The 27,901-nt window shown below is 41.0% G+C and overlaps 1 protein-coding gene and 1 long non-coding RNA gene across 3 annotated transcripts; both read left to right on the top strand.

Moving 5' to 3' along the window:
* The first annotated feature begins 74 nt into the window (after positions 1 to 74).
* LOC124880382 (N-acylneuraminate cytidylyltransferase-like) lies at positions 75 to 27,901 on the top strand. 2 transcript variants are annotated; one of them, XM_047385451.1, is made up of 9 exons: positions 75 to 262; positions 19,246 to 19,388; positions 19,496 to 19,648; positions 19,839 to 19,975; positions 21,935 to 22,029; positions 22,225 to 22,384; positions 22,467 to 22,632; positions 25,210 to 25,448; positions 27,690 to 27,901. In XM_047385451.1, the coding sequence occupies exons 1-8, from the start codon at positions 90 to 92 to the stop codon at positions 25,422 to 25,424; spliced, it is 1,242 nt and encodes a 413-aa protein (XP_047241407.1). In that variant the 5' UTR covers positions 75 to 89; the 3' UTR covers positions 25,425 to 25,448; positions 27,690 to 27,901. The 2 variants fall into 2 exon arrangements, with proteins under 2 accessions (XP_047241407.1, XP_047241406.1); XM_047385450.1 differs by lacking the exon at positions 75 to 262 and adding an exon at positions 4,400 to 4,789.
* LOC124880388 lies at positions 5,901 to 7,636 on the top strand. The gene is made up of 3 exons (XR_007041316.1): positions 5,901 to 6,297; positions 6,459 to 6,592; positions 7,071 to 7,636. It is a non-coding gene; the product is annotated as an uncharacterized LOC124880388 (long non-coding RNA).

The following is a 27,901-nucleotide window of genomic DNA, read 5'->3' as shown; positions in this document are numbered from 1 at the left end:
ATAACAAAATAAGCTCTCATTTGGACCAGGAAACGGTGCTGTACCGCCTGGTTGGCCAGTGTGTGTGAACGTCTGTGTGAAGTGAGAGAATGACTGAGACGTCACTAGAAAATGAGCTCCCTGCTTGTTCTGTAGGAGCAATGCTTGGAGACAGGGAGGAGAAATATAAGTTTCAACCACAAAGATGCTTTAACAAGTTAAAACAACAGTTTGATGGAGCTTGTTTGGGTCCCGGAAATAATTGTCGAGTCACCAGAAAAGGGTAAGAAATAAATTTTAACCATTAAGTGACACAAAGTGGTTCAACTCTAAAAATGCTGTATTTAAAGGGTAATCAAACTTTATGTGGCCAATGTTTGTCCATTTTTTCTGTCTGTTTTTGTGAAATGAATGTCTGTTTCATGTTATGTAAAAAATTAGGGGAAATGTGGCAGGATACATTTAATTTAAATTGTTTTCTGATATGAAACTAATTGGAATTTTGAGTTTTTAGGTCTGAGGAAGCAGTCCTGGCCATGGACCACCTGCTTGAAAGATAAAAACATTTTAAACTATTTATTTATTAAATAAGGTATCACAATAATAATTAGAGACTAAAAGAGCAGGTCTGACCCAACAGTACCATAATAATATTAGGTCATTTCTTTATGATAACACGAAAGGAACTGCCAGAAAGGGACAATCTTTCCCCTCAAAACATGATTTTAACAGATGGTTTGACTTCTTCCAGTCAGAATGATCAAATTAGACTCAAATTTAACACAAGATGAAATGCACCTTAACAGAATTACTCGACTGGACTAAATGAAACAAACTTTAGTTACTTGAAATAAATACAAAGTGTGATTAAAAAGGAAACTGTACAGTGTGTTCATTTCAAGGGTAACCCCTTGAAATGTACCATCTAATTTTTGACAGGGTCCTTGCAGAACAGAAGATGTTCTGTAAAACAAATCAAACAAATATGAAAAAGAATCACACAGGAATACCCACAACATTCTCAAGAATACACACGCACACAAACACACACTGTCACAACCACATAGTCACACACAACCAAAATCACAACCACCAGCATAGCAACTGCATGACACACATCACAAGACACAAAATAAGACAACATACACATACAGAGTTCATGTTCACATCTCTGTGAGGATTAAGTCCAGAATAAATTAACCTTTATTCTTACTGAAAGCAAAAGAAAGACGTTTTACAATAAAGTAAATATGAATGACACTGATTCAGTAAGTAAGTGAGACAAAGTATTCCAAGCTGATGAAGCTTTAAACTGAAATGCAAAACGTCTCATTTTCCTAATTCTTGGTGTAAAACATAAAAATAACTGATCAGTATTTCTCAGGCCATATTGTGAATTAAATTGGATTAAGTATTTCTAAATACGCAGTATTTCAAAGTTTGAGGGGATGAAGATTAGTTTCTGTGGCATGGCCATAAATAACATCAGCGTGTTCTAGGACTGGCAGCACCAGTTGTGTGAAAACTCTTTTACGAGCTGGAAGGAAAAAACATTCTCAGAAAGATAATGTGACAATTTTAAGGCAACAGGCTTTCAAACAATATTAAATTTGGGATTTTAACTCGACCAGTTAGACTCAGATTTTATGCGACTCCAAAGGATTTGTCTAAAACTTTACAACAATTAATTGCAGTGATTAAACTTGGAAAAACTTTCACTCATTTAAGACTTACAGCAGGAGGAAAAAGGCTGTTAACTTTATATAACTTGAACAGAATAAATCTAGCAATGCCTTCTGACAAGATAAAAACGTATGTCCTATGTTTTCACCAAAAGTAGTAAAGCAATAAAATGCCAGGCGAATTATACATACCGATTTATGTCAAGTCAAATTTATTTATATAGCACTTTCCAGCAACAAGGCACTCAGGACGCTGTGCATAACGAGGGGCATTGCAGTGATGCAAAATCAAATAACAAAGGTAAGAATAGAATGATGGATAAGAAAATGAAAGGAAAGTTGGACTGAAAACATAACTGATAATGTTTAGATGTCAGAGTCATTATTTATGCATGAATAGGTTTATTGAGGTAGGCAGAAGTACAAATTAATTTTTCAACTTTCACTACTTGATTCTGCAAAAAGGGTAACAAGAGGCCAAGTATCCATAGTTTTTGTGTCAGACCACCAGGTGCTACAAAGGTAGGCTATACTTTCCTTTTTCTGTACACAATGATTCTGTTTATAACTAATCTATTTGCCTTTTTATCTTCTTTTACTCCTTAATAAGCTGGTACACAGCAAGACTGCAATGTTGTTTATTTTGTCTTCTTTGTATATAATAATAATAATGGAAATAAAAATGTACAAATATGATTATGTGTTGTGAAATGAAGATGGTGAAAGAAAGAAAAATGCTGATTTCACAACCCAAGTTTGTGACTTCTTGTTTGTGTTAATTTGTTGTACTGGGATGACTGTATGATCAAACTGTTTATTTTCAGGCATCGATGGTCACAATACTCATGATTTCTCTGGAAAGGTTGATGAAGAGTCGTCCCACTATATTGCCTGATGATGTGAGCGATAACCCTAAACATTATTTTTCTCCTAGGTGAAGAAGGCCTGAAAAGGTGGCCGGGACCAGCCTGACAAATGGGTCCATTGACACATTATTACTTAGAACATGAGATCTATGGGGTTCAGGAACAATAAGAATCTAAAGATTGTGTTTGAGGGTTGAAGACGTGTGATTGAGAAGAGTGTGACAGGAATGAATGAAGGTCAAGGTATGAATGATGAATGATGTGGCCCACATGAGTGAAAGGTTCATGAATCAAATGGTATGTTTTAGTTTCTGTGAGCTCATTTTTTGCTTTGGGTTTTGATTCATAGTTTTGTTCAGACAACTAATGAATGTTTTAGAGAGCACCAAGTTTTGTTTTTCATTAGTTTTTCTCTAATGTCGGTGTTCCCTATATGTGTTCAGATGCTCGCAAGTTGGAACAATTTTCTGGGTTTTAGTTTCTGAGGATGAAAACTTAAATTTCTTATGAATTTTCTTGAGGTGAAATTGGATCTAAATTCTCTTTGGGATGGGAACAGAACCAAATAGAACCTGTCATTCTGCCGTAGGGTTCTGGTTGAATAACTTGATAAAAGATTTGGCAGCAAACTTCCTTAAGAGGGGAGGCTGCAGCCGGCAGGTGTTGAGTGTCTTAAGTGTTTGTCTAAATTTCTGTTTCAATGTTTGTCTCAAATGTTTGTCTGACTAACCTTTAAACTTCAGAGAAAACAAAAAGAAATAATAATAATAATCATAGGATGGATAAATGGAAATGGATATATTAGGAAAAAAAATGACTGGTTATAGAGATAAAATGTTTAACAGGAATGAATAACTAAATACTGATATGATTAAGGTTGTACAGAATATGCAAATTACTTTTATCTAGTATTGGGGGTAGAGGTTACAGGGATGGACCCTAAAGGTCTAATTTATCAACGCGCAATGGTAAATACTTTGTTCTGGGGATGATTTTAAATTTTTTTTATGGAAAGTAACGGTAGAATCTCCTGAAAAATTACAACTTTACTAAGACTGCCCGTCTCAGTATCACCTAAGACAACATACAAACGACCCAGAAAGTCGCCACCCATCAGTTCTCTTTAAAGATTTTAGACTTGGCGCAAGTGGTATTTCTTTTTGAAATAAAACGGAGGAAATTGGATGTGGGACAGCGGGGAGAGGGCTGCTAGGAGATAGCAAGAAGTAACATGCCAGCAATACACGATGTAAGATTAACAACGGCCCAAACCCGTGTTTTAGATCAAGCTTTAGGATAATGTATCAAACTTCATGCGCAAAATAAAATATACTACAGAAATATGAAAGCATTAAACTCAGCGTAGGGTTTGCGTTCGCCTCGGTGATGCTGGTATTTCTTCAATTTGACGGTTGCGTCATGTGATTGGCTGGGTGTTGGAATCTGACATCCATTGCTAATGTCTGTGACCTGAAGTAGCCTTGCCATTTTTACTGCCAATTTTTTAGACGCTGAATTTGAGACAGCGAATTTGAGCAAGTTGAATTTGAGGACAATGAAACTATTGTATTTGAATTTTGAAAAGTTGAATTTTTTAACACTGAAAAATTAAACTGAAAAAATAGGTATATTGAAATATTGATCACTTTGAAATAGTAATGTGAATTTTTTTAACAAATGAAAATTACAGCCATGTACAAATAATGATGCTGAATTTTTTTTTCATGTACAAATAATGACACTGAATTTTTTTTCATGTACAAATAATGATGCTGAATTTTTTTTTCATGTACAAATAATGACACTGAATTTTTTATCATGTACAAATAATGACACTGAATTTTGTTTAAGTTAAAAATATATTCTGAATTTATTTTAACACTGAAAACGTAAGCACTAATATACAACATTCAAATTTCAGAGGCATTTTTTATTCAAATCCTGCACATATTTACTTCCATACACTACAACAAAAAGAAAAATGGAAAAAGACCAAGGACTGGAATGTGATACATCTGCTAGAGTCGGCTTGGCTGCCCCAAAACGTCGTGCCTCCGACGACAATGAGTTCTTGGACAAAGCCAGCAGCTCCAAGAAGTCGTGTCCAAGCAGCAGCTCCAAGAATCCTGGACACGTAGCTGCTCTGATTCTGGCCCGAGGTGGAAGCAAAGGGATCCCGCTGAAGAACATCAAGACTCTGGCTGGGGTCCCCCTCATCGGCTGGGTGCTGAGAGCGGCCATCGACTGTAGGAATTTCGACAGGTGGGTTCTACGTTATGTACCGACTTCTGGACACGAAGCTGAAGTTTGTTTCCAATTCTAGCTTCCGAATAAGGAAATGGCTAAAGGTCGATTCCACTTAATGTTTCACTACATTCAGCATCTTTAATCTACTCTAGTTAAAAAAAACTACAACACCTAGACACTTCAAACCTGGACTGGATTATTTTAAACTGTTGGCAGAATAATTAAAACCTAGTTTGTGATTTGAGAAACTTCAATAAAGGGAGATTTCCGGGTTTCAGTCACGTGATTTTGATGACGCGAGAAGAGGGCGCGATTTCAGATGGGGGGCAGGAAGTAAAACGTCAATGGAGGCAACCGTTGCGGAGTCTGTATTGTAGGGATTTAGATCCAGTTTCCAGGCGAAGATACAAACAGTTAATTCACAGATATGTTGGATGTGACCCTTATCTCATCAAGATGAGTGAGTTTTCGAGAGAACCTCAAGATTTTCCTTTAGCTATGGAGGTAAATTTGTCTCAATATTATTCAATCAAAAAAAAAAACTAATCTCAATCAAAAAATATTAAATTGTGATCATTTTTTTTTTATTTTTATGGAATATTTTATTTTGGGGAGAAAAAACATTTTTTGAAAAAACTTTTTTTGATTAAAATGACTCATTTTGTCTCACAAAGAGAAAAAAGTTATTTGCAAAACAAACTTTTATTTGCGCATGTCAGAAATCTTTGGTTACGACTCTCGCTTTTTTGGTTTTGACGCTCTCTGTTTTTGGTTGAACTCAACGAATTTTGAGTTCTGGAAATATGAACATCTTGGGCGGGGCCTAAAGACAAACGATGTAAGACGTTTCCCTATTGGTTAGCGCTGACTAAAGCCACAGACTGATCCTCCCCCACCTCTGAACTTCCGCTCGAATTGCAGGGCTTGCCGCTTCAGTGAGGAGACATCAACTCTACAGAAGAAAGGAGGTAACACAGAACGTGAATGGTAAGTACCGGTAATCTTCACAGATTTACAGTTCAACTGCTGCTAAAGTGTCCATCCTTTTTTCAAAGAAGAAAGTTTTAGACAATTTAGGAAGACAGTCGATTATCTTGTGTGCCGCGTCCCGGTTAGCATAGCACGCTAGCTAATGTTAGCATCAGGTAAAGTGCATAAACTGGGCTTGTGTAATGTTTGCCTGTCTTTATGTTAAATCCGTTAACTAGTGCACCTTTGTCGAGTTGCATTAAGCGTGGCAAAATACCAAATGTATATGATAGAAATAAATGTTAAGAAACTGTTACCTTCGTGTGTGTACTAACTAGCAGCGATGCTAAGGTGGGGAAACACACCGGACCGCTGCGCTACAGTGATTACGTCCATGTTGATCTACACCACACATGTCACGTGACTGTACAATCATATTATTTATTTCCCGAGCACATAATCAGTGCTGTAGATGAGGGGAGGCAATGTAACATCGAAATATATATTTTCTTCTAGATGCAAAATGGAAAACCAAACTGGTAGATCACAGGCAGGTAGGATGTTCACATAATTTCTATCTCTTTTTTTATTAGTGTTAATAACTTGCTATCTGTCTGGTATTTAGATCATATTTTGAATTATATGTAATGTACCTTTTGCTGTGTTATGTTATATTATGAAATTAAATTAGTGTTCTCCTAATTCCCTACTCTAGTATGACCAGCAGAGGGTAATTGAAGCAGGGCAGCACTTATTGGCATTACTCAACAGAGCAATTCCTCAAGCTCCTAGAGAGGGTCAGAACTTGAGAGTGGAGAGACCACCAAGTGTTGGGTCAGAGATGGTCAGGTAGAAAAGTGTTTTTCATTCTTTCTTTTTTTTTTTTAAGGGTCAGGTGTATTTACTTAGCTATATTTCTGTAAGTCAGTTTCTTTAATGGTTTTTAATTATTCTATTTGATGTATTTATATTTTTTATTTACAATAAAGTCATTGCAGATTTTAGGCATTCATATGGTTGGCAAATAGAATTATATTAATGTAAACATGTTATGTATTCAGTGGCGCAGGTCAGATACAAAAAAATACCACCAACTAAACCACCCTGACCAACGCCCTTGTACCTGTAGCTGTTCTCTGTTTCTGTTCCACAGCAGGATTTTTTTTGTGCTTCAATAGTTTAGTACATTTCTTCTCCAATCTTTTTAATATTTAGCTTCATTTTTAAGAGGCATTTTTCTTATGGGAAAAATGTATTCTCGGTTCTAATTATTACAGTGTTTTACATTGCAGAAGTTTTAACTTTGTTATTTTACTTAAATCTACAGATCATTCCTTGGCTTTTTTAAAAAGGTGGCAAAAGGAGAAATGATCTGATGAGGCCCAACAGTACATCCAAATTTGCAAAAATTTGGAAGCCACCGGAAGTAACTTTTTTTTTGTTAGCTTCAAAAAATGACACCGTCCCTATCTCTTCTGTTGAGCTGGAACATTTGCAAGCAGGACTTGGGAAACGGACTTTGTCCATCACCTCTGATCTGACGCATGCAGAGGTGATCAGAATTTAAGCAGCTGTGTTTTGCTTTCAATTGGTTCTTTTAGGGGGGAAAAGTCCTGTATATGCTGTTGTCTTAACATTTTCCATATCTATACATAAAATTGTTACTGTTGACATGAGTTATTTAACACCAAGTTTTTATATATAGTTATCCTGTTTATTGAGAACTACCTACCCTAAGATGCTGGATCTAGAGGACAGATGGTTGATAGTGTTGGAGTTATCCCTAAACTCCTGCGTGTTCATTTCTTTGGTAAAGCTAAGACCTCCTATACTGTTACTAATAAAACAAAGTAATAAAAGAAACACGGAGACTGCAGTCTTTAGATGCCTGTACAGGGAGAAGATCGTCCGAATCCTTCTGAAACTTCCAAAACTTCTGATTACTTCCCCAAGAAGAGCAGTCTTTATTCAAAAGCCAGGCGTATACTTGTACATGAAAAAACATACAGGTCCTTCTCAAAATATTAGCATATTGTGATAAAGTTCATTATTTTCCATAATGTCATGATGAAAATTTAACATTCATATATTTTAGATTCATTGCACACTAACTGAAATATTTCAGGTCTTTTATTGTCTTAATACGGATGATTTTGGCATACAGCTCATGAAAACCCAAAATTCCTATCTCACAAAATTAGCATATTTCATCCGACCAATAAAAGAAAATTGTTTTTAATACAAAAAACATCAACCTTCAAATAATCATGTACAGTTATGCACTCAATACTTGGTTGGGAATCCTTTTGCAGAAATGACTGCTTCAATGCGGCGTGGCATGGAGGCAATCAGCCTGTGGCACTGCTGAGGTCTTATGGAGGCCCAGGATGCTTCGATAGCGGCCTTTAGCTCATCCAGAGTGTTGGGTCTTGAGTCTCTCAACGTTCTCTTCACAATATCCCACAGATTCTCTATGGGGTTCAGGTCAGGAGAGTTGGCAGGCCAATTGAGCACAGTGATACCATGGTCAGTAAACCATTTACCAGTGGTTTTGGCACTGTGAGCAGGTGCCAGGTCGTGCTGAAAAAGGAAATCTTCATCTCCATAAAGCTTTTCAGCAGATGGAAGCATGAAGTGCTCCAAAATCTCCTGATAGCTAGCTGCATTGACCCTGCCCTTGATAAAACACAGTGGACCAACACCAGCAGCTGACACGACACCCCAGACCATCACTGACTGTGGGTACTTGACACTGGACTTCTGGCATTTTGGCATTTCCTTCTCCCCAGTCTTCCTCCAGACTCTGGCACCTTGATTTCTGAATGACATGCAGAATTTGCTTTCATCCGAAAAAAGTACTTTGGACCACTGAGCAACAGTCCAGTGCTGCTTCTCTGTAGCCCAGGTCAGGCGCTTCTGCCGCTGTTTCTGGTTCAAAAGTGGCTTGACCTGGGGAATGCGGCACCTGTAGCCCATTTCCTGCACACGCCTGTGCACGGTGGCTCTGGATGTTTCTACTCCAGACTCAGTCCACTGCTTCCACAGGTCCCCCAAGGTCTGGAATCGGCCCTTCTCCACAATCTTCCTCAGGGTCCGGTCACCTCTTCTCGTTGTGCAGCGTTTTCTGCCACACTTTTTCCTTCCCACAGACTTCCCACTGAGGTGCCTTGATACAGCACTCTGGGAACAGCCTATTCGTTCAGAAATTTCTTTCTGTGTCTTACCCTCTTGCTTGAGGGTGTCAATAGTGGCCTTCTGGACAGCAGTCAGGTCGGCAGTCTTACCCATGATTGGGGTTTTGAGTGATGAACCAGGCTGGGAGTTTTAAAGGCCTCAGGAATCTTTTGCAGGTGTTTAGAGTTAACTCGTTGATTCAGATGATTAGGTTCATAGCTCGTTTAGAGACCCTTTTAATGATATGCTAATTTTGTGAGATAGGAATTTTGGGTTTTCATGAGCTGTATGACAAAATCATCCGTATTAAGACAATAACAGACCTGAAATATTTCAGTTAGTGTGCAATGAATCTAAAATATATGAATGTTAAATTTTCATCATTACATTATGGAAAATAATGAACTTTATCACAATATGCTAATATTTTGAGAAGGACCTGTAAGTTGCTCCGGCTCTGAGAAACAGTAACTCCTGACAAAAAACAAAGTACAAATAGTCAAAGTCAATGGGCTGCCTGTTGAGAATAGAAATCACTCTATGCCTAACTCTTTGTAAAAGCTGATGCAGCATAGATTCCTAAGAAAAAAACAAAAAAAATATGAGAACATATTGATTAATCTTTACACATTTAAGAAATTCCACAAGGTTATTATTTTACATGCAACTAACACAGCATAATACTTTAGGTGTTGACCAAAGTAAATAAATCAAAATGCAATTAGGCAGCAGCATTCCTGGGTCTGCGAACTGTCCAGTTACTTTTCCATTCTGTGTACAAGAGGGTAATATCATGCCATTGCAATTAGTCTATAGTCACTTCTGAATTAACAGAAAATTCAACCGTGACTGGAAAAAAAAGGAACAAAGGTTATCTGACACAATGTCTGTGGGTCTGGTTGGATATCTTTTAGGCTATAGTATGAACAGAGAGTTCACGGTGATAAAGCATTCCCACAGCCCCCCACCTCAAAGATGAATCCAGTGCTGCTGAGAGATGGTATTGGAGCATGAAAGAAAAGACAAAACTTTTAACTCAACTTGAACTAAGGTCGGTGTTAGAGTAGTGATGATCTAAATACCAGACAGATAGCAAGTTATTAACACTAATAAAAAAAAGATAGAAATTATGTGAACATCCTACCTCTGCCTGTGATCTACCAGTTTGGTTTTCCATTTTGCATTTAGAAGAAAATATATATTTACATTATCTCCCCTTATCTACAGCACTGATTATGTGCTCGGGAAATAAATAATATGATTGTACAGTCACGTGACATGTGTGGTGTAGATCAACATGGACGTAATGACGCTGTAGCGCAGCGGTCCGGTGTGTTTCCCCACCTTAGCATCGCTGCTAGTTAGTACACACACGAAGGTAACAGTTTCTTAACATTTATTTCCATCATATACATTTGGTATTTTGCCACGCTTAATGCAACTCGACAAAGGTGCACTAGTTAACGGATTTAACATAAAGACAGGCAAACATTACACAAGCCCAGTTTATGCACTTTACCTGATGCTAACATTAGCTAGCGTGCTATGCTAACCGGGACGCGGCACACAAGATAATCGACTGTCTTCGTAAATTGTGTAAAACTTTCTTCTTTGAAAAAAGGATGGACACTTTAGCAGCAGTTGAACTGTAAATCTGTGAAGATTACCGGTACTTACCATTCACGTTCTGTGTTACCTCCTTTCTTCTGTAGAGTTGATGTCTCCTCACTGAAGCGACGTGGCAAGCCCTGAGGTTCGTGCGGAAGTTCAGAGGTGGGGGAGGATCAGTCTGTGGCTTTAGTCAGCGCTAACCAATAGGGAAACGTCTTACATCATTTGTCTTTAGGCCCCGCCCAAGATGTTCATGTTTACAGAACTCAAAATTCGTTGAGTTCAACCAAAAACAGAGCGTCAAAACCAAAAGAGCGAGAGTCGTAACCAAAGATTTCTGACATGCGCAAATAAAAGTTTATGTTTTGCAAATAACTTTTTTCTCTTCGTGAGGAAAAAATTTGTCATTTTAATAAAAAAAAGTTTTTTCAAACTATTTTTTTTTCTCACAAAAATAAAATATTCCATTAAAAAAATGATCACAACTTAATATTTTTTGATTGAGATTAGTTTTTTTTTTTTATTGAATAATATTGAGACAAATTTACCTCCATAAAATCGCGCCTTATTGGAGTTTTTACAAATCAGAGTACTCGTTGTCTTCCGCTATATACGGGACAGGGTAGCGAGGGCAGCAGAGTCACCCAGACGTCATTAATCAACCAATCCACAGATTAAATCCATATATTTAAATCAATTAATCAACCCTGAGGTCAACCGATCCCAGCTCCTTGAGCCAAATCCACAATCCGATTCAAACCTTCGTTAAATCACTGATTCGTTTTCTATCTCATGCATGAGTTCTCTATTTCTGACCTCTTTTTACCTCTTTACCTTTTTCACCATTTTCCACAACAACATAGACTAAGTGAATGTCACTCCGTACTTAAATTTGGATCAGTGGAAGTCCAGAAAAAGAGACGTGAGAGCCGAGCCTTGCAGTAAAAGCGTCTTTCTAACAGCTGCCTTGCAGACAAATATTTAAAACAAGTATTTCTGCCTACCTGAGATGACTGCGGTCTGTACCGAAGGCTCGGTCCCCCACCGCTATATGGGGTTCTCCTTGCAGGGCTGGTCTCGTTTGGAACCTGGACAGTCGGACGAGTCCCCACTATAGTATAATGGGAGTTTTTGGCCCTCTTTCCTCCCTGTAGACCACCGGGTCCGTTTCTCTGCAGTTCCGAGACCTAACCAGGAAAACCAAGTATTTACCTTGTGAAATAATGACAAATGGTTAAGTATAAAATGAAGAATTAATGCCAAAATGATCAGTGTACAGAGTATATAATTGAACAGATACAGAGTGACATTCACCTTCGGTACCGGGCCCCCCTCAGACCATCTTAGGGATGAACCGAGAGGAGCAAAGAATGAAGTCCTGCTTTTATCTATGCCTGTTCTTAACCCTCCTAAAGGTTGTCATCCTCTTGTATCAATTTATCTTTGACTATGTGTTGCATCTTATATGATAAGCCTTTCTATTCCCCCCGTGAGTTCGCTTCGTTCATCCTGGTCGGTGTTTACATCCCGCCGCAAGCTAACGTGCAGGTCGCACAGCGCATGCTCGCCGACCAGATACTGAGTGTGGAGCGGAACAACCCGGACTCCTTAGTTATTGTTGTTGGCGACTTTAACAAAGGTAATCTCACCCACGAACTCCCCAAATATAGACAGTTTATAAAATGTCCGACCAGAGAGGACAACATTCTGGATCACTGTTACACCACCATCAGAGACGCTTATCACTCCGTCCCACGTGCTGCACTTGGCCAATCCGACCACATCATGGTCCACCTGATTCCTGCATACAGGCAGAAACTAAAGCTCTGCAAACCTGTTGTGAGGACGACAAGGAAGTGGAGCAGTGAGGCTGTGGAGAATCTCCAGGCGTGTTTAGGCTGTACAGACTGGGATGTGTTCAGGACTACTACCAACAGTCTGGACGAGTACACAGAGGCTGTGACTTCCTACATCAGCTTCTGTGAGGACAGCTGTGTACCATCATGCACCAGGGTGAGTTACAACAACGACAAACCCTGGTCCACAGCCAAACTCAGAAGGTTAAGACTGGATAAGGAAGAGGCCTTCAGGAGTGGGGACAAAGACATATACAGAGAGGCTAAGTACAAGTTTGGCAAGGCAGTGAAAGAGGCCAAACGACTGTACTCTGAGAAGCTCCAAAACCAGTTCTCAGCCAACGACTCTGCGTCTGTCTGGAAAGGGCTCAAGCAGATCACCAACTACAAGCCGAAAGCCCCCCACTCCATCAACGACCGACGCCTCGCCAACGACCTGAACGAGTTCTACTGCCGCTTTGAAAGACAAAGGGACAGTCCTGCAACCATCCCCCACGACGCCCCCCAACAGCTGCAGCCACAATCCACCACCCCCATCTCTCCAACCTCAAGAGGGGCCTTGGCACCTCCAACCCCCGCCCTGAAGTTCCCCCCCACCAGCCCCCTACCCACGCCGGAGACGGCTCTTTCCATCCAGGAGAGGGACGTCAACAAACTCTTCAGGAGACAGAACCCCCGTAAAGCTGCTGGTCCGGATTCTGTCTCACCAGCCAGCCTGAAGCACTGCGCTGATCAGCTGTCTCCAGTCTTCACAGACATTTTTAACACCTCACTGGAGACATGTCATGTGCCAGCCTGCTTCAAGTCCTCCACCATCGTCTCGGTTCCCAAGAAGCCAAGGACCACAGGGCTTAATGACTTCAGACCCGTCGCCCTGACCTCTGTGGGGATGAAGTCCTTTGAGCGCCTTGTGCTCTCACACCTAAAATCACCGACCCCCTCCTGGACCCCCTGCAGTTTGCCTACAGAGCCAACAGGTCTGTAGATGATGCAGTCAACTTAGCCCTTCACTTCATCCTCCGGCACCTGGACTCCACAGGAACCTACGCCAGGATCCTGTTTGTGGATTTCAGCTCTGCCTTCAACACCATCGTCCCAGTTCTGCTACAGGAGAAGCTCTCCCAGCTGAGTGTGCCCGACTCCACCTGCAGGTGGATCACTGACTTCCTGTCTGACAGGAAGCAGCGTGTGAGGCTGGGGAAGCACGTCTCTGACTCCCTGACCATCAGCACCGGTTCCCCCCAAGGCTGTGTTCTCTCTCCTCTGCTCTTCTCCCTGTACACCAACAGCTGCACCTCCAGTCACCAGTCTGTCAAGCTTCTGAAGTTTGCGGACGACACCACCCTGATCGGACTCATCTCTGATGGTGACGAGTCTGCGTATAGATGGGAGGTGGACCATCTGTTGGACTGGTGCAGCCAGAACAACCTTGAGCTCAACGCTCTAAAGACAGTGGAGATGGTTGTGGACATCAGGCAGAACCCAGCCCCACCTGCCCCCATCACCCTCTGTGACTCCACAATTGACACCGTGGAATCTTTCCGCTTCCTGGGAACCATCATCTCCCAGGATCTCAAGTGGGAGCCAAACATCAGCTCCCTCATCAAGAAAGCCCAGCAGAGGATGTTCTTCCTGCGGCAGCTGAAGAAATTCAACCTGCCAAAGACTATGATGGTGCACTTCTACACAGCCATCATTGAGTCCATCCTCACCTCCTCCATCACCATCTGGTACGCCGCTGCTACAGCCAAGGATAAGGGCAGGCTGCAGCGTGTCATTCGGTCTGCTGAGAAGGTGATTGGCTGCAATCTACTGTCGCTCCAGGAACTGTACACCTCCAGGACCCTGAAGCGGGCAGGGAAGATTCTGGCTGATCCCTCCCACCCCGGTCACAGACTCTTTGAGACTCTCCCCTCTGGCAGGAGGCTGCGGTCCATCTGGACCAAAACCTCACGCCACAAGAACAGTTTTTTCCCATCTGCCACCAGCCTTGTTAACAAAGCCTGGAAACCACACTGACACTCTCCCCCCCCCCCCCCCCCCCCCCCCCCCCCCCCCCCCCCCCACCCTTTTTTTTTGCTGACAGGACACTTGTAACCTGTAACTCTATAACTCTATCCGTTACATTAACGCTCAGCTTGGACTCCTGCTTTACTTGCACTGCCATACTTGCACACTGATCACCTGCACTGTTGTACTGCTCTCGCATCTTATACTGCTCTATACTTACTCTCACTCACTTAAAACTGTGCACATATATTATATTGTAGATATGTTTATACTGTTTAATTTGTACTGTATTACACTGACTACGCCAAAACAAATTCCTTGTATGTCCAAAAACGTACTTGGCAATAAAGCTTTTCTGATTCTGATTCTGATATCAACAGTTATGTTGCGTAAGCTGTAGCAGTGAGCGGTGCAGCAGATAAGCAACAAGGGCAGAGATATTTAATTAGGGCAGCAAAGAGATTAGAAAAAGCCACAGAATCATACATCCATAACACTGTATTTTGGGTCAGTTCTGTGTTCATGTCAGCCATCTTTTCATCTTGGATGTTGAATCTTAGATGTAAAGCTTAAATGGCTTTCAGTAGATGTTCCATTGTTGTGTTTGGTTCTGGTATAACCGGGCCAGCAAAAATAAACTTTGTAAGGGTGAACAAAAAATCAAAACAACATAAACTAGAGGTACATTACACACGCTACAGGAAGCTCAGTGCGCCTTCTTGTCAGAAGTCCCCAGAATTGAAAAATCAAATTGATTTATTGAACATATTTTGCAGCAGTCATGAAAACGAAAAAGCATTTTTCTCTTAGTTTGCTCTTTAGTTGTGTCACACAATGAGCAGTCTTGAAGAACATGAAAACGCAGTTTGAAAGATCTTTTAGCAAATTGATTTATGAAATTGTATAGTCCAGTAACTCTTGAATGTTGTTCCAGATCATCAATTTTTTTGTCTTTTTCTTTGACCATGTTCTCTAATTTACTCACTTTTTCCATTAAATTCAAAAGTTTTTCTTGTTGCGTTGCTGCTTTAGTGATCTCACCAGACATGAAGTTCAGTGATTTCTTTATTTCTTCCAGCTCCTCTAATCCAGGGTTGTTTTTAGGTGGCATTTTGCAATCTTATAAAGAGTTTAACAGTAGCAATATCACAATGCCTCACCAGTTCCTCAGCAGCAATATTAATAATAGCAGCAGAATGCCTCACCTGCTCATCAGCATCATTAGCAGCTCCTGGGGTTGATGCTTGTTGCTGCGATGCCTGTTTGCTGTAACTCTTTCTCTTAACTTCAGCTTTGCTTTTCAACGTTTTCTGCAACGTCTAGTTTACAACACAGGAAACACCTCAGGATGTAGTCACTCTCTCACACAGCAACAGCAGCAAACCCTCCTCAACCGAGGATATATATGTATACGTGTGTGTGTATGTATATATATATATATATATATATATATATATATATATATATATATACAGGTCCTTCTCAAAATATTAGCATATTGTGATAAAGTTCATTATTTTCCATAATGTCATGATGAAAATTTAACATTCATATATTTTAGATTCATTGCACACTAACTGAAATATTTCAGGTCTTTTATTGTCTTAATACGGATGATTGTGGCATACAGCTCATGAAAACCCAAAATTCCTATCTCACAACATTAGTATATTTCATCCGACCAATGAAAGAAAAGTGTTTTTAATACAAAAAACGTCAACCTTCAAATAATCATGTACAGTTATGCACTCAATACTTGGTCGGGAATCCTTTTGCAGAAATGACTGCTTCAATGCGGCGTGGCATGGAGGCAATCAGCCTGTGGCACTGCTGAGGTCTTATGGAGGCCCAGGATGCTTCGATAGCGGCCTTTAGCTCATCCAGAGTGTTGGGTCTTGAGTCTCTCAACGTTCTCTTCACAATATCCCACATATTCTCTATGGGGTTCAGGTCAGGAGAGTTGGCAGGCCAATTGAGCACAGTGATACCATGGTCAGTAAACCATTTACCAGTGGTTTTGGCACTGTGAGCAGGTGCCAGGTCGTGCTGAAAAATGAAATCTTCATCTCCATAAAGCTTTTCAGCAGATGGAAGCATGAAGTGCTCCAAAATCTCCTGATAGCTAGCTGCATTGACCCTGCCCTTGATAAAACACAGTGGACCAACACCAGCAGCTGACACGGCACCCCAGACCATCACTGACTGTGGGTACTTGACACTGGACTTCTGGCATTTTGGCATTTCCTTCTCCCCAGTCTTCCTCCAGACTCTGGTACCTTGATTTCCGAATGACATGCAGAATTTGCTTTCATCCGAAAAAGGTACTTTGGACCACTGAGCAACAGTCCAGTGCTGCTTCTCTGTAGCCCAGGTCTGGCGCTTCTGCCGCTGTTTCTGGTTCAAAAGTGGCTTGACCTGGGGAATGTGGCACCTGTAGCCCATTTCCTGCACACGCCTGTTCACGGTGGCTCTGGATGTTTCTACTCCAGACTCAGTCCACTGCTTCCGCAGGTCCCCCAAGGTCTGGAATCGGCCCTTCTCCACAATCTTCCTCAGGGTCCGGTCACCTCTTCTTGTTGTGCAGCGTTTTCTGCCACACTTTTTCCTTCCCACAGACTTCCCACTGAGGTGCCTTGATACAGCACTCTGGGAACAGCCTATTCGTTCAGAAATGTCTTTCTGTGTCTTACCCTCTTGCTTGAGGGTGTCAATAGTGGCCTTCTGGACAGCAGTCAGGTCGGCAGTTTTACCCATGATTGGGGTTTTGAGTGATGAACCAGGCTGGGAGTTTTAAAGGCCTCAGGAATCTTTTGCAGGTGTTTAGAGTTAACTCGTTGATTCAGATGATTAGGTTCATAGCTCGTTTAGAGACTCTTTTAATGATATGCTAATTTTGTGAGATAGGAATTTTGGGTTTTCTTGAGCTGTATGCCAAAATCATCCGTATTAAGACAATAAAAGACCTGAAATATTTCAGTTAGTGTGCAATGAATCTAAAATATATGAATGTTAAATTTTCATCATTACATTATGGAAAATAATGAACTTTATCACAATATGCTAATATTTTAAGAAGGACCTGTAAGCTGCTCCGGCTCTGAGAAACTGTAACTCCTGACAAAAAACAAAGTACAAATAGTCAAAGTCAATGGGCTGCCTGTTGAGAATAGAAATCACTCTATGCCTAACTCTTTGTAAAAGCTGATGCAGCATAGATTCCTAAGAAAAAAACAAAAAAAATATGAGAACATATTGATTAATCTTTACACATTTAAGAAATTCCACAAGGTTATTATTTTACATGCAACTAACACAGCATAATACTTTAGGTGTTGACCAAAGTAGTCAGTCAGTCAGTCATTTTCTACCGCTTATTCCATAGTGGGTCACGGGGAGCTGGTGCCTATCTCCAGCAGTCTAAGGGCGAGAGGCGGGGTACACCCTGGACAGGTCACCAGTCCATCGCAGGGCAACTTTGACCAAAGTAAATAAATCAAAATGCAATTAGGCAGCAGCATTCCTGGGTCTGCAAACTGTCCAGTTACTTTTCCATTCTGTGTACAAGAGGGTAATATCATGCCATTGCAATTAGTCTATAGTCACTTCTGAATTAACAGAAAATTCAACCGTGACTGGAAAAAAAAGGAACAAAGGTTATCTGACACAATGTCTGTGGGTCTGGTTGGATATCTTTTAGGCTATAGTATGAACAGAGAGTTCACGGTGATAAAGCATTCCCACAGCCCCCCACCTCAAAGATGAATCCAGTGCTGCTGAGAGATGGTATTGGTTGAGGGTGTCAATAGTGGCCTTCTGGACAGCAGTCAGGTCGGCAGTCTTACCCATGATTGGGGTTTTGAGTGATGAACCAGGCTGGGAGTTTTAAAGGCCTCAGGAATCTTTTGCAGGTGTTTAGAGTTAACTTGTTGATTCAGATGATTAGGTTCATAGCTCGTTTAGAGACCCTTTTAATGATATGCTAATTTTGTGAGAGAGGAATTTTGGGTTTTCATGAGCTGTATGACAAAATCATCCGTATTAAGACAATAAAAGACCTGAAATATTTCAGTTAGTGTGCAATGAATCTAAAATATATGAATGTTAAATTTTCATCACGACATTATGGAAAATAATGAACTTTATCACAATATGCTAATATTTTGAGAAGGACCTGTAATATTAACAGAAGTCCTCAGTTGATAGGTGCATAGTGCAGGAAAATATATCTGTGTCCAATGTAAAACAACAAAACGTTATTTTAATACCAGCAGAAATCCCATTTAAAGAATTACACTGTAGTAATAAAAATGGCGACTAAAAAAGATTGATCTATTTAACTTAAAATCCTTCTAAAAGACTTAAACATGCAGAGCAGTGTGGCCCCAGGACCAGGATTGACTCAAAGCTGTTAATGCCATAAATTAAAGAAAACGGAGGATGAGACACTTCTCCTTTTTTCTCATTATTTAGCCTCCAAGCAGCTTGTTTTTCATGTGTTCTTGAGCAACGTTTCTCCAGGCTTTCTGAAAGGGTTTAATAGTTGTTCTTTGGACTTTTGCTGTTTTTTTTAATACTGACGTTTAGTTCAGTTTCTAGTTCAGATAAATACCACAAATCTCACATTTTTATTTATAATAATATTGCAAACTATGTATCCATTTTTTTCAATTTCACAGTTATACATGACCTAAAATCCCAAACAAGTTGCAATATGAGTAAATGTGAAAAGGTTCAAGGTGTACGAATGCTTTTGTAAGAGATTATATATTATTGAATTATTCTGGACTGAGAAGAAACGTGAATTAAATTGAGTTTATGATATTTTTTGTTGTTTTTATGTCTTGTTTTCAGTGTCTGGGTGTCAACAGACCACGATGAGATTGAAAAAGTTGCCAAATCCTGGGGGGCCAAAGTCCACCGCAGGAGCAAGAAAGTCTCCAGGGACTGCTCCACTTCTCTGGAGACCATACAGGAGTTTCTCAAGAACCACCCAGGTATGAGAAGCTCACCTGGACACAAGATGTCTGTCACTGAATTTATCCCCGGTGTGACCCAAAGGTTCGGGTTGGAAAATTACTGATTATGGTTTTTCTTTTCACAGACGTGACGGTGGTCTGTAACATCCAGGCTACGTCTCCGTGTCTCCACCCGTCTCACTTACAGGAGGCCCTGAAGAAGATCACTGAGGACGGATTTGACTCCGTCTTCTCTGTGGTTCGGAGACACCAGTTCCGCTGGAAGGAGGTCAAGGGAAGTGAGTCAAACAAACTCCTGACCTTCAGGATGAACTTCATCCTCCCCAGTTTGACTCATTCAGGGTTCGGTTCTGCTGTAGGTTTTAAAGAACCTACAGCAGAACATGTTCTCCATCTGAGGTTCTCTGTGTGAATGCTTCTGCTGTCGCCTTTTCTTCAACCTAAGACGTTTCTCCTCCTTCTTTCCAGGCAACATAAAAACTAAGCCGGAGAATCTGGACCCTAAGAATCGTCCGCGGCGTCAGGACTGGGATGGAGAGCTCTATGAGAACGGCTCGTTTTACTTCGCCACCAGAGACCTCATCATGAAGGAGGGATGCTTGCAGGTTAATTCTCAGCCCCTGACATTTTAATGTTGAAGCCTTTTTTTGGCATTGACTCAGCTTTTCATCAGTCCACACATTTCTGGTCTGGTTTAGGTTGCAATCATTCTCCAATCCTAATCGAGTCTCCTTCATTGATTCCAAGTCCTGCCCTGATGTGTGTTTGTAATCATTGTCCCGTTGTTTCTAAGTTTCCAGCATCCAGTGGTTAGTGAGTTGAAGTTTGGTCTTCCTCCTTCATCATATCATCCACTTTGTGCTATACATCAGAACCATGGTACTGCCACCTCCATGCTAATCAGGTGGTGCAGCTTTTTGGGCTCTTTAGGACTCAATGTGACTCCTCCAAACATACATCTTCTTAATGTGGCTAAATAGCTCAGTCTTCGTCTCGTCCGACCATGAAACTTTTCTCTGGAGGACATATGGCTTGTCCACGTGGGCCGCTGCACGTTTTCACTTGTGCTTGAGCCGAGGCTTTTATCGTAGTGAGCGCCTTCTCAGTCTATGACATAAAATTATCTTCTCATGTTGCAGCATCTTTAGGTTCATGGCAGGCTTGATCTTTGGTTGCTCCTGATCAAGCCAACCGGTTTCCTTACACCTAAGTTGGGGTCAGTTGGTTGAAACTTGGACACTCAGATATTTATATCTATTTTAAATTTATAGACTATGCCTAAAAGCCACGTCTGTGCCAGAAACCAACCAATTTAAATGAACTCTGCCAAAATGTGGACACACATTGATCCAGAATTCAAGGTTCAACTGTGCTTATAATTAATGCTACATGGAGTTACAAATGTTACTGTAATGAATAGCTTCATTACGTATGCTGGAACACTTAAAATGCTGTTTTGAATATTGTTGAAAGAACAAATTACACTGTGACAGAGATTGGAGTATTTTATTCTTAGTTTGTGGCTGTTTTAGGCAGCTTCTTCTCAGCTGGTACTGATGATGACCTGTCCTGGTAAACAAACATAACAAATGGATAAAATACCAGTATTGTGACCAGTCTTTGGAATTAATTGTTTTCCAGTGTATTGTTAAATAAATGACTTACCTCTGTCTCTTCCTCTGTAGGGTGTTTGGGCTAAAAGATTCCCCGGGGGCCTGAGCACCTTTTAAAGGTTCTGGAAGAGACCATTATATATTGAAGGGGAGGAGTAAACTGTGTGCATGTTAGTCTTTAGTGTTAATGACTTAAGCCTAGGTAGAGACTTGTTTTGGAGATGTTTAGTAATAATGTTTGTTAAATAAAGTGATGTTTTAGCTATGTTGTATGTATGTTAGTGTATATGTTTGTTTCGCCTGTCATGGTAGGTCTGTTAATGGGAGGAGCTATAAAAGGCTGCCGGTTAACAAACTGACGGTGGCTGTAGCTGTGACCATGTGTGACTTGTGTAACAGGGTCTTGTATTTGTATGTCTTCAGTGTTGGTGAATAAACACCCAGTGGGCCTGCACCTTTTCTCTGCCTCAAGCCTCCTGCCTTAATCAGCTGCCAAGGGCCATTCTAACAGTTACGCTGAAACCTTGTTTTTCATCCCCTGTAGACTATTGTTGCAAATTCGCATCAAACCACAACACAGCCAGGGTGGTGTTTATTTACCACTAATGCCTCTTAATAGATATTCTACACATGCCAAGGATCTATTGTAAACACTTTGTCACCATTTAGTGGTCAGAGTTATGCCCGATTCACCAGGTTTTACACTGAAAACCTAAATTCATGTTTGTTACAGTTAAATCAACAATCTCTATTTAACTTAAAATCCGTTTGACAGCAAAAAAGCAAAGTTCAGGCAGTAAGGTGTTGAAATTCCCTGATAATAATGGTTCAATAAAATTATGTTCAACATGAATGGCAATCACTTCCATGACGACCGGATGTTTCACCAGAACTGTGTTCATCAGTTTTAAACGTTCAGCTGCTCTGATGTTGGTGTCGGACTCTCTTCAGGGAGGTAAGGTCGCCTACTTTGAGATGGAGCCGCAGCACAGCGTGGACATCGACATAGACATCGACTGGCCCGTGGCAGAGCAGAGGGTTCTCAGGTGAATTTAGACCTGTATTTAATGGTTTGACTGATTTAACCCCTAAAATAAATTATTATTATTTCAGATTCTTCAGCTTATGCCTTCAGACCTTCTGATTTAGATTCTCCATTTTATATTTCAGTAATTTTTCTGTCAGGAGGTCCTGCTGTACTTTTTTCTACTATTTATTTTTGGGATCTGTGCTTCCAACAGGTACGGTTACTTCGGCCGGGGAGTGTCCATGATGTTCTGTAAGGTCTCCGGATGTTTGACCGATGGAAAGGTCTTTCTGTCCGTGTCTGGAGAGGACTCGGTCTCTATCCACACTAGAGACACAGCAGGGTTCAGGATGCTGCAGAAAGACGATATGAAGGTCAGCTCTGTCGTCTTCATCAACGGCGTAATGAAGCTTTAACCTGTGTCCCATAATGCATCACATCTTCTCTGTTCTCCAGGTGGTCCTGCTGATCTCAAAGGAGGACCTTCTGATGAAATCTCTGATTCCAAAACTGGAGACAATGACTGGCTGTGAGGTCATGACGGTCGGAGAGGATCCACTGAAGGATGTCCAATCGGTAGTGGAGAAAAATAAGCTGGACTGGAAGGATGTGGCCTACATGGGTAAAAACCTGGACTTTTAAAGTATTTCTGATTTGGTCAAGTTGATGCTTAAAAAAAACAATTTTGGGATATTTTGAAGGAAATGAATGTTTGAACTGTCAAACTAAATATGTATTTATAGTCTTTTATCAAACAAGCTGCTGGTGCTAAAACTAAAGAAATGTGCTTAATAGACGGAAAATTTGCATTAATAAATATATAAAAGTATCTTTGCTGAATGTGGCCTGTGGGCCTTGTGGCTGACATGTTGGATTTTAACCAATCCCTTGTAGCTCTGGCTGTATGTCTAGGATCCTTGTTGCTGTTATTTAAACTTTATTTAAACCAGTTAAAACATTTTCTTCAGTAAAAACATGATCATTATTTTGATATTTTCTCACTCAAACACATTTTAAAGTCAGCATGATTTAAGGCAGAGCTACGCTCCCAGACGGGTACAGATCTGCCGCCCCTCGGTCTCCCAGCAACCAGCACAACTGAGCCTCAGCACACTTTGTTATTGGACCATCCTTTTCCCAGAGAGCAGAGCATATTGCTTCCAAAGATCAAAATGTCATGTTGTTGGTTTTTCAGCATTAAGGTGGAATACTTTATTTCTTCTAATACTCTTGGATTATTTTATGTTCAGCAAAATGTAAACGCAACAAACTATAAACCGACAACAACGTAACTAAATCTGACGACAAGGCAGAGAATATACACTGCTCAAAAAAATAAAGGGAACACTCAAATAACACATCCTAGATCTGAATGAATGAAATATTCTCATTGAATACTTTGTTCTGTACAAAGTTGAATGTGTTGACAACAAAATCAGACAAAAATCATCGATGGAAATCAAATGTATTAACCAATGGAGGCCTGGATTTGTGTGTGTATTGTGTGTGACCTCCACGTGCCTGTATGACCTCCCTACAACGCCTGGTCATGCTCCTGATGAGACGGTGGATGGTCTCCTGAGGGATCTCCTCCCAGACCTGGACTAAAGCATCCACCAACTCCTGGACAGTCTGTGGTGCAACGTGACGTTGGTGGATGGAGCGAGACATGATGTCCCAGATGTGGTCAATCAGATTCAGGTCTGGGGAACGGGCGGGCCAGTCCATAGCTTCAATGTCTTCATCTTGCAGGAACTGCTGACACACTCCAGCCACATGAGGTCTAGCATTGTCCTGCATTAGGAGGAACCCAGGGCGAACCTCACCAGCATATGGTCTCACAAGGAGTCTGAGGATCTCATCTCGGTACCTAATGGCAGTCAGGCTACCTCTGGCGAGCACATGGAGGGTCATGCTGCCCTCCAAAGAAATGCCACCCCACCCCACACCATTATTGACCCACTGCCAAACCAGTCATGCTGAAGGATGTTGCAGGCAGCAGATTGCTCTCCACGGTGTCTCCAGACTCTGTCACGTCTGTCACATGTGCTCAGTGTGAACCTGGTTTCATCTATGAAGAGCACAGGGCGCCAGTGGCGAATTTGTCAATCCTGTTGTTCTCTGGCAAATGCCAAGCGTCCTGCACGGTGTTGGGCTGTGAGCACAACCCCCATTTGTGGACGTCGGGCCCTCATACCATCCTCATTGAGTTGGCTTCTAACCGTTTGTGCAGACACATGCACATTTGTGGCCTGCTGGAGGTCATTTTGCAGGGCTTTGGCAGTGCTCCTCCTGTTCCTCCTTGCACAAAGGTGGAGGTAGCGGTCCTGCTGCTGGGTTGATGCCCTCCTACGACCTCCTCCACGTCTCCTGGTGTACTGGTCTGTCTCCTAGCAGTTCTGGACACTACGCTGACAGACACAGCAAACCTTCTTGCCACAGCTCGCATTGATGGGCCATCCTGGATGAGCTGCACTACCTGAGCCACTTGTGTGGGTTGTAGAGTCCGTCTCATGCTACCACGAGTGTGAAAGCACCACCAACATTCAAAAGTGACCAAAACATCAGCCAGAAAGCATAGGTACTGAGAAGTGGTCTGTGGTCCCCACCTGCAGATCTTCTCCTTTATTGAGTGTGTCTTGCTAATCACCAAAGATTTCCCCCTGTTGTCTTTTTCATTTGAACAACAACATGTGAAATTGATTGTCAATCAGTGTTGCTTCCTAAGTAGAAAGTTTAATTTCACAGAAGTTTGATTTACTTGGAGTTATATTGTGTTTAAGTGTTCCCTTTACTTTTTTTTAAGCAGTGTACATTAAACTCACTGTGGAAAAAGAAAGATAGAGAATGGAAAATGATTTTGATTTAATGGCTTCATTTTCTATTCCTTTTCCTAAAGGTTGTATTTGTCCACTCATTCATCCATCCATCAGTCTGCCAGATCATCCGCCCATTTGATTTTTACAGGTTCTACATTTAAACCCTGACCATTGTAGAAACATTTGCCACAGATCCACATTGAACTTTTATATTTATTCTTCTAAAATGGGCTAAAAGGAACTTTGGAAATTAGCATTTGGAAAAGTCTGTAGTTTGGTGAACTAAAGCTGCAGTAAACCAGTCTCTCTAATGGGTGTGTTTTGTTGGTGGAGCAGTAAAGTGTTTCAGTGTAAATATTTTCCTAAATGTCCTCACCCAGGAAACGATGCGGCAGACGCCAGCTGTCTGAAACTGGCCGGTCTGAGCGCAGTACCTGCAGACGCTCCACCAGAAGCCGCTCAAGCTGCCAAGTACACCTGCAAGAACGCCGGAGGGGGGGGAGCCGTGAGAGACTTCGTTGAACACGTGTTGCTGCAGAAGGAGCAGGCCAAAGCCCAGATGAAGCAGGACCGGATCGACCGCAACAACTTCTGATAGCAGCCTACAGGAACGACAGTCATTAGTACGGTGGCCGTGGGGTGCAAAACACTTTTACAAGTACCGAAACAAATTTACATTTCAGAAAACAAATTTACATTTCAGAAAACAAATTTACATTTCAGAAAACAAATTTACATTTCAGAAAACAAATTTACATTTCAGAAAATCAACCGGAAAGGGAATGTACCAACGCCGAGGCTGACCCGGAAGTCAGCCTCAGGGCTGCATCCTTCGAAGGCCGTATTCGTTGGCCAATTACGTTACAGCGCGGCGACGAAGGCTGTCCCAATTCATGAATCATTCCGAGCAAATGCTGCCGACAAATGTGTCCTTATTTTGCCCAATTTGAAGGATGCGTTGTGAGTATCCTTCGCAGCCCATCATTTCCCAACATTCATTGCGGGTCGAAGCGGATTGGTCAAGCAGGGGAAGCCATGGCGGACCATAGCAACAAAAGCTGTGAGTAAATTGTGGAAAATTACACTTTCTGTGACACAAATTAACTTCTACAATGTTTTTAGTGTGGGAATATAACTATGTAGACGTGAAATATCTGCTTGATTTATCTAGACATCGCTTAATTTCAAATGTGCTCTGACGTTTTTCGGAGTTTTCCGTTCCCGGTGTAGTAACCGGCTCGCCTCGCCAGCCCTACCGGCGGTGAGGTGAGCTAGCCCGGTAGAGATCTGACCGGACTATCGGCACTAAGCTCCCGCTGGCAGTCATCACAGTGAACGTTTAACACAAGTGATTTCTAACAGTTTATGTTATTATTTTAATTGTTACTGAAAATCGATTTAATATTTCAGGTGATATTAAGGTTAACCAGAATAAATGGACAGTTTTATGTAATCCAACTGTATCGCTGGAGAGTGTGATTGAGAATAAATAAGCTTTACAATATGAATTTTTAATGAAGAAATGTGCTATATGTTTTAAAAGTTTATTTATAATTCAGTTAGCATTATAATTTCTGATTCCAGGTACAATCCAGAGACAATCATGTTCAGGTAAAAAATATGTTTGATTTAACTAGCCAATAAACAAAGAGATAGCAACTTTATGACTAATGTATGTCGACATATTTTATATATATATATATATATAAAATATGTCTCACATTTGTCTTAATTTGAAGAAAATATTTCTAAGCAAATGTCTAAAACAAGCTCTTTCAAACTTTTCACTTCTTTACTGAGATTCACTTACATTTGGAGGTGTATTCCTCGTCGGGTTTACCTGGAATCAGAAATTATAATGCTAACTGAATTATAAATAAACTTTTAAAACATATAGCACATTTCTTCATTAAAAATTCATATTGTAAAGCTTATTTATTCTCAATCACACTCTCCAGCGATACAGTTGGATTACATAAAACTGTCCATTTATTCTGGTTAACCTTAATATCACCTAAAATGTTAAATCGATTTTCAGTAACAATTAAAATAATAACATAAACTGTTAGAAATCACTTGTGTTAAACGTTCACTGTGATGACTGCCAGCGGGAGCTTGGTGCCGATAGTCCGGTCAGATCTCTACCGGGCTAGCTCACCTCACCGCCGGTAGGGCTGGCGAGGCGAGCCGGTTACTACGCCGGGAACGGAAAACTCTGAACACGTCGGAGCACGTTTGAAATTAAGCGATGTCTAGATAAATCAAGCAGATATTTCACGTCTACATAGTTATATTCCCGCACTAAAAACATTGTAGAAGTTAATTTGTGTCACAGAAAGTGTAATTTTCCACAATTTACTCACAGCTTTTGTTGCTATGGTCCACCATGGCTTCCCCTGCTTGACCAATCCGCTTCGACCCGCAATGAATGATGGGAAATGATGGGCTGCGAAGGATACTCACAACGCATCATTCAAATCGGGCAAAATAAGGACACATTTGTCGGCAGCATTTGCTCGGAATGATTCATGAATTGGGACAGCCTTCGTTGCCGCGCTGTAACGTAATCGGCCTACAAATACGGCCTTCGAAGGATGCAGCCCTGAGGCTGACTTCCGGGTCAGCCTCGGCGTTGGTACATTCCCTTTCCGGTTGATTTTCTGAAATGTAAAAGTGTTTTCTGAAATGTAAATTTGTTTTCTGAAATGTAAATTTGTTTTCTGAAATGTAAAAGTGTTTTCTGAAATGTAAATTTGTTTTCTGAAATGTAAAAGTGTTTTCTGAAATGTAAATTTGTTTTCTGAAGTGTAAATTTGTTTCGGTACTTGTAAAAGTGTTTTGCACCCCACGGCCACCGTACATTAGGGCACATTTATAGGAAGCTCAGGGACAGTGATCAACATGAGCAGCTCTGCAGAATCACAGTGGCTTAGAAAACATACAGGGTTCAGAGTCAGACGTGTCGTTACGGAGAACATCATCCTGCATTCGCTGCTGATAATTAACACTAAAAGCTGAACATCATCCTGTCTTTGCTGCTTATTCTTATCATTAAAAGGTGAACAATTCAAA

The sequence above is a fragment of the Girardinichthys multiradiatus genome, chromosome 14 (assembly GCF_021462225.1).
Source record: "Girardinichthys multiradiatus isolate DD_20200921_A chromosome 14, DD_fGirMul_XY1, whole genome shotgun sequence".
Lineage (NCBI taxonomy): Eukaryota > Metazoa > Chordata > Actinopteri > Cyprinodontiformes > Goodeidae > Girardinichthys > Girardinichthys multiradiatus.
The sequence above is the reverse complement of the archived record's forward strand: the minus strand, read 5'-3'. Positions and strand labels throughout refer to the sequence as shown.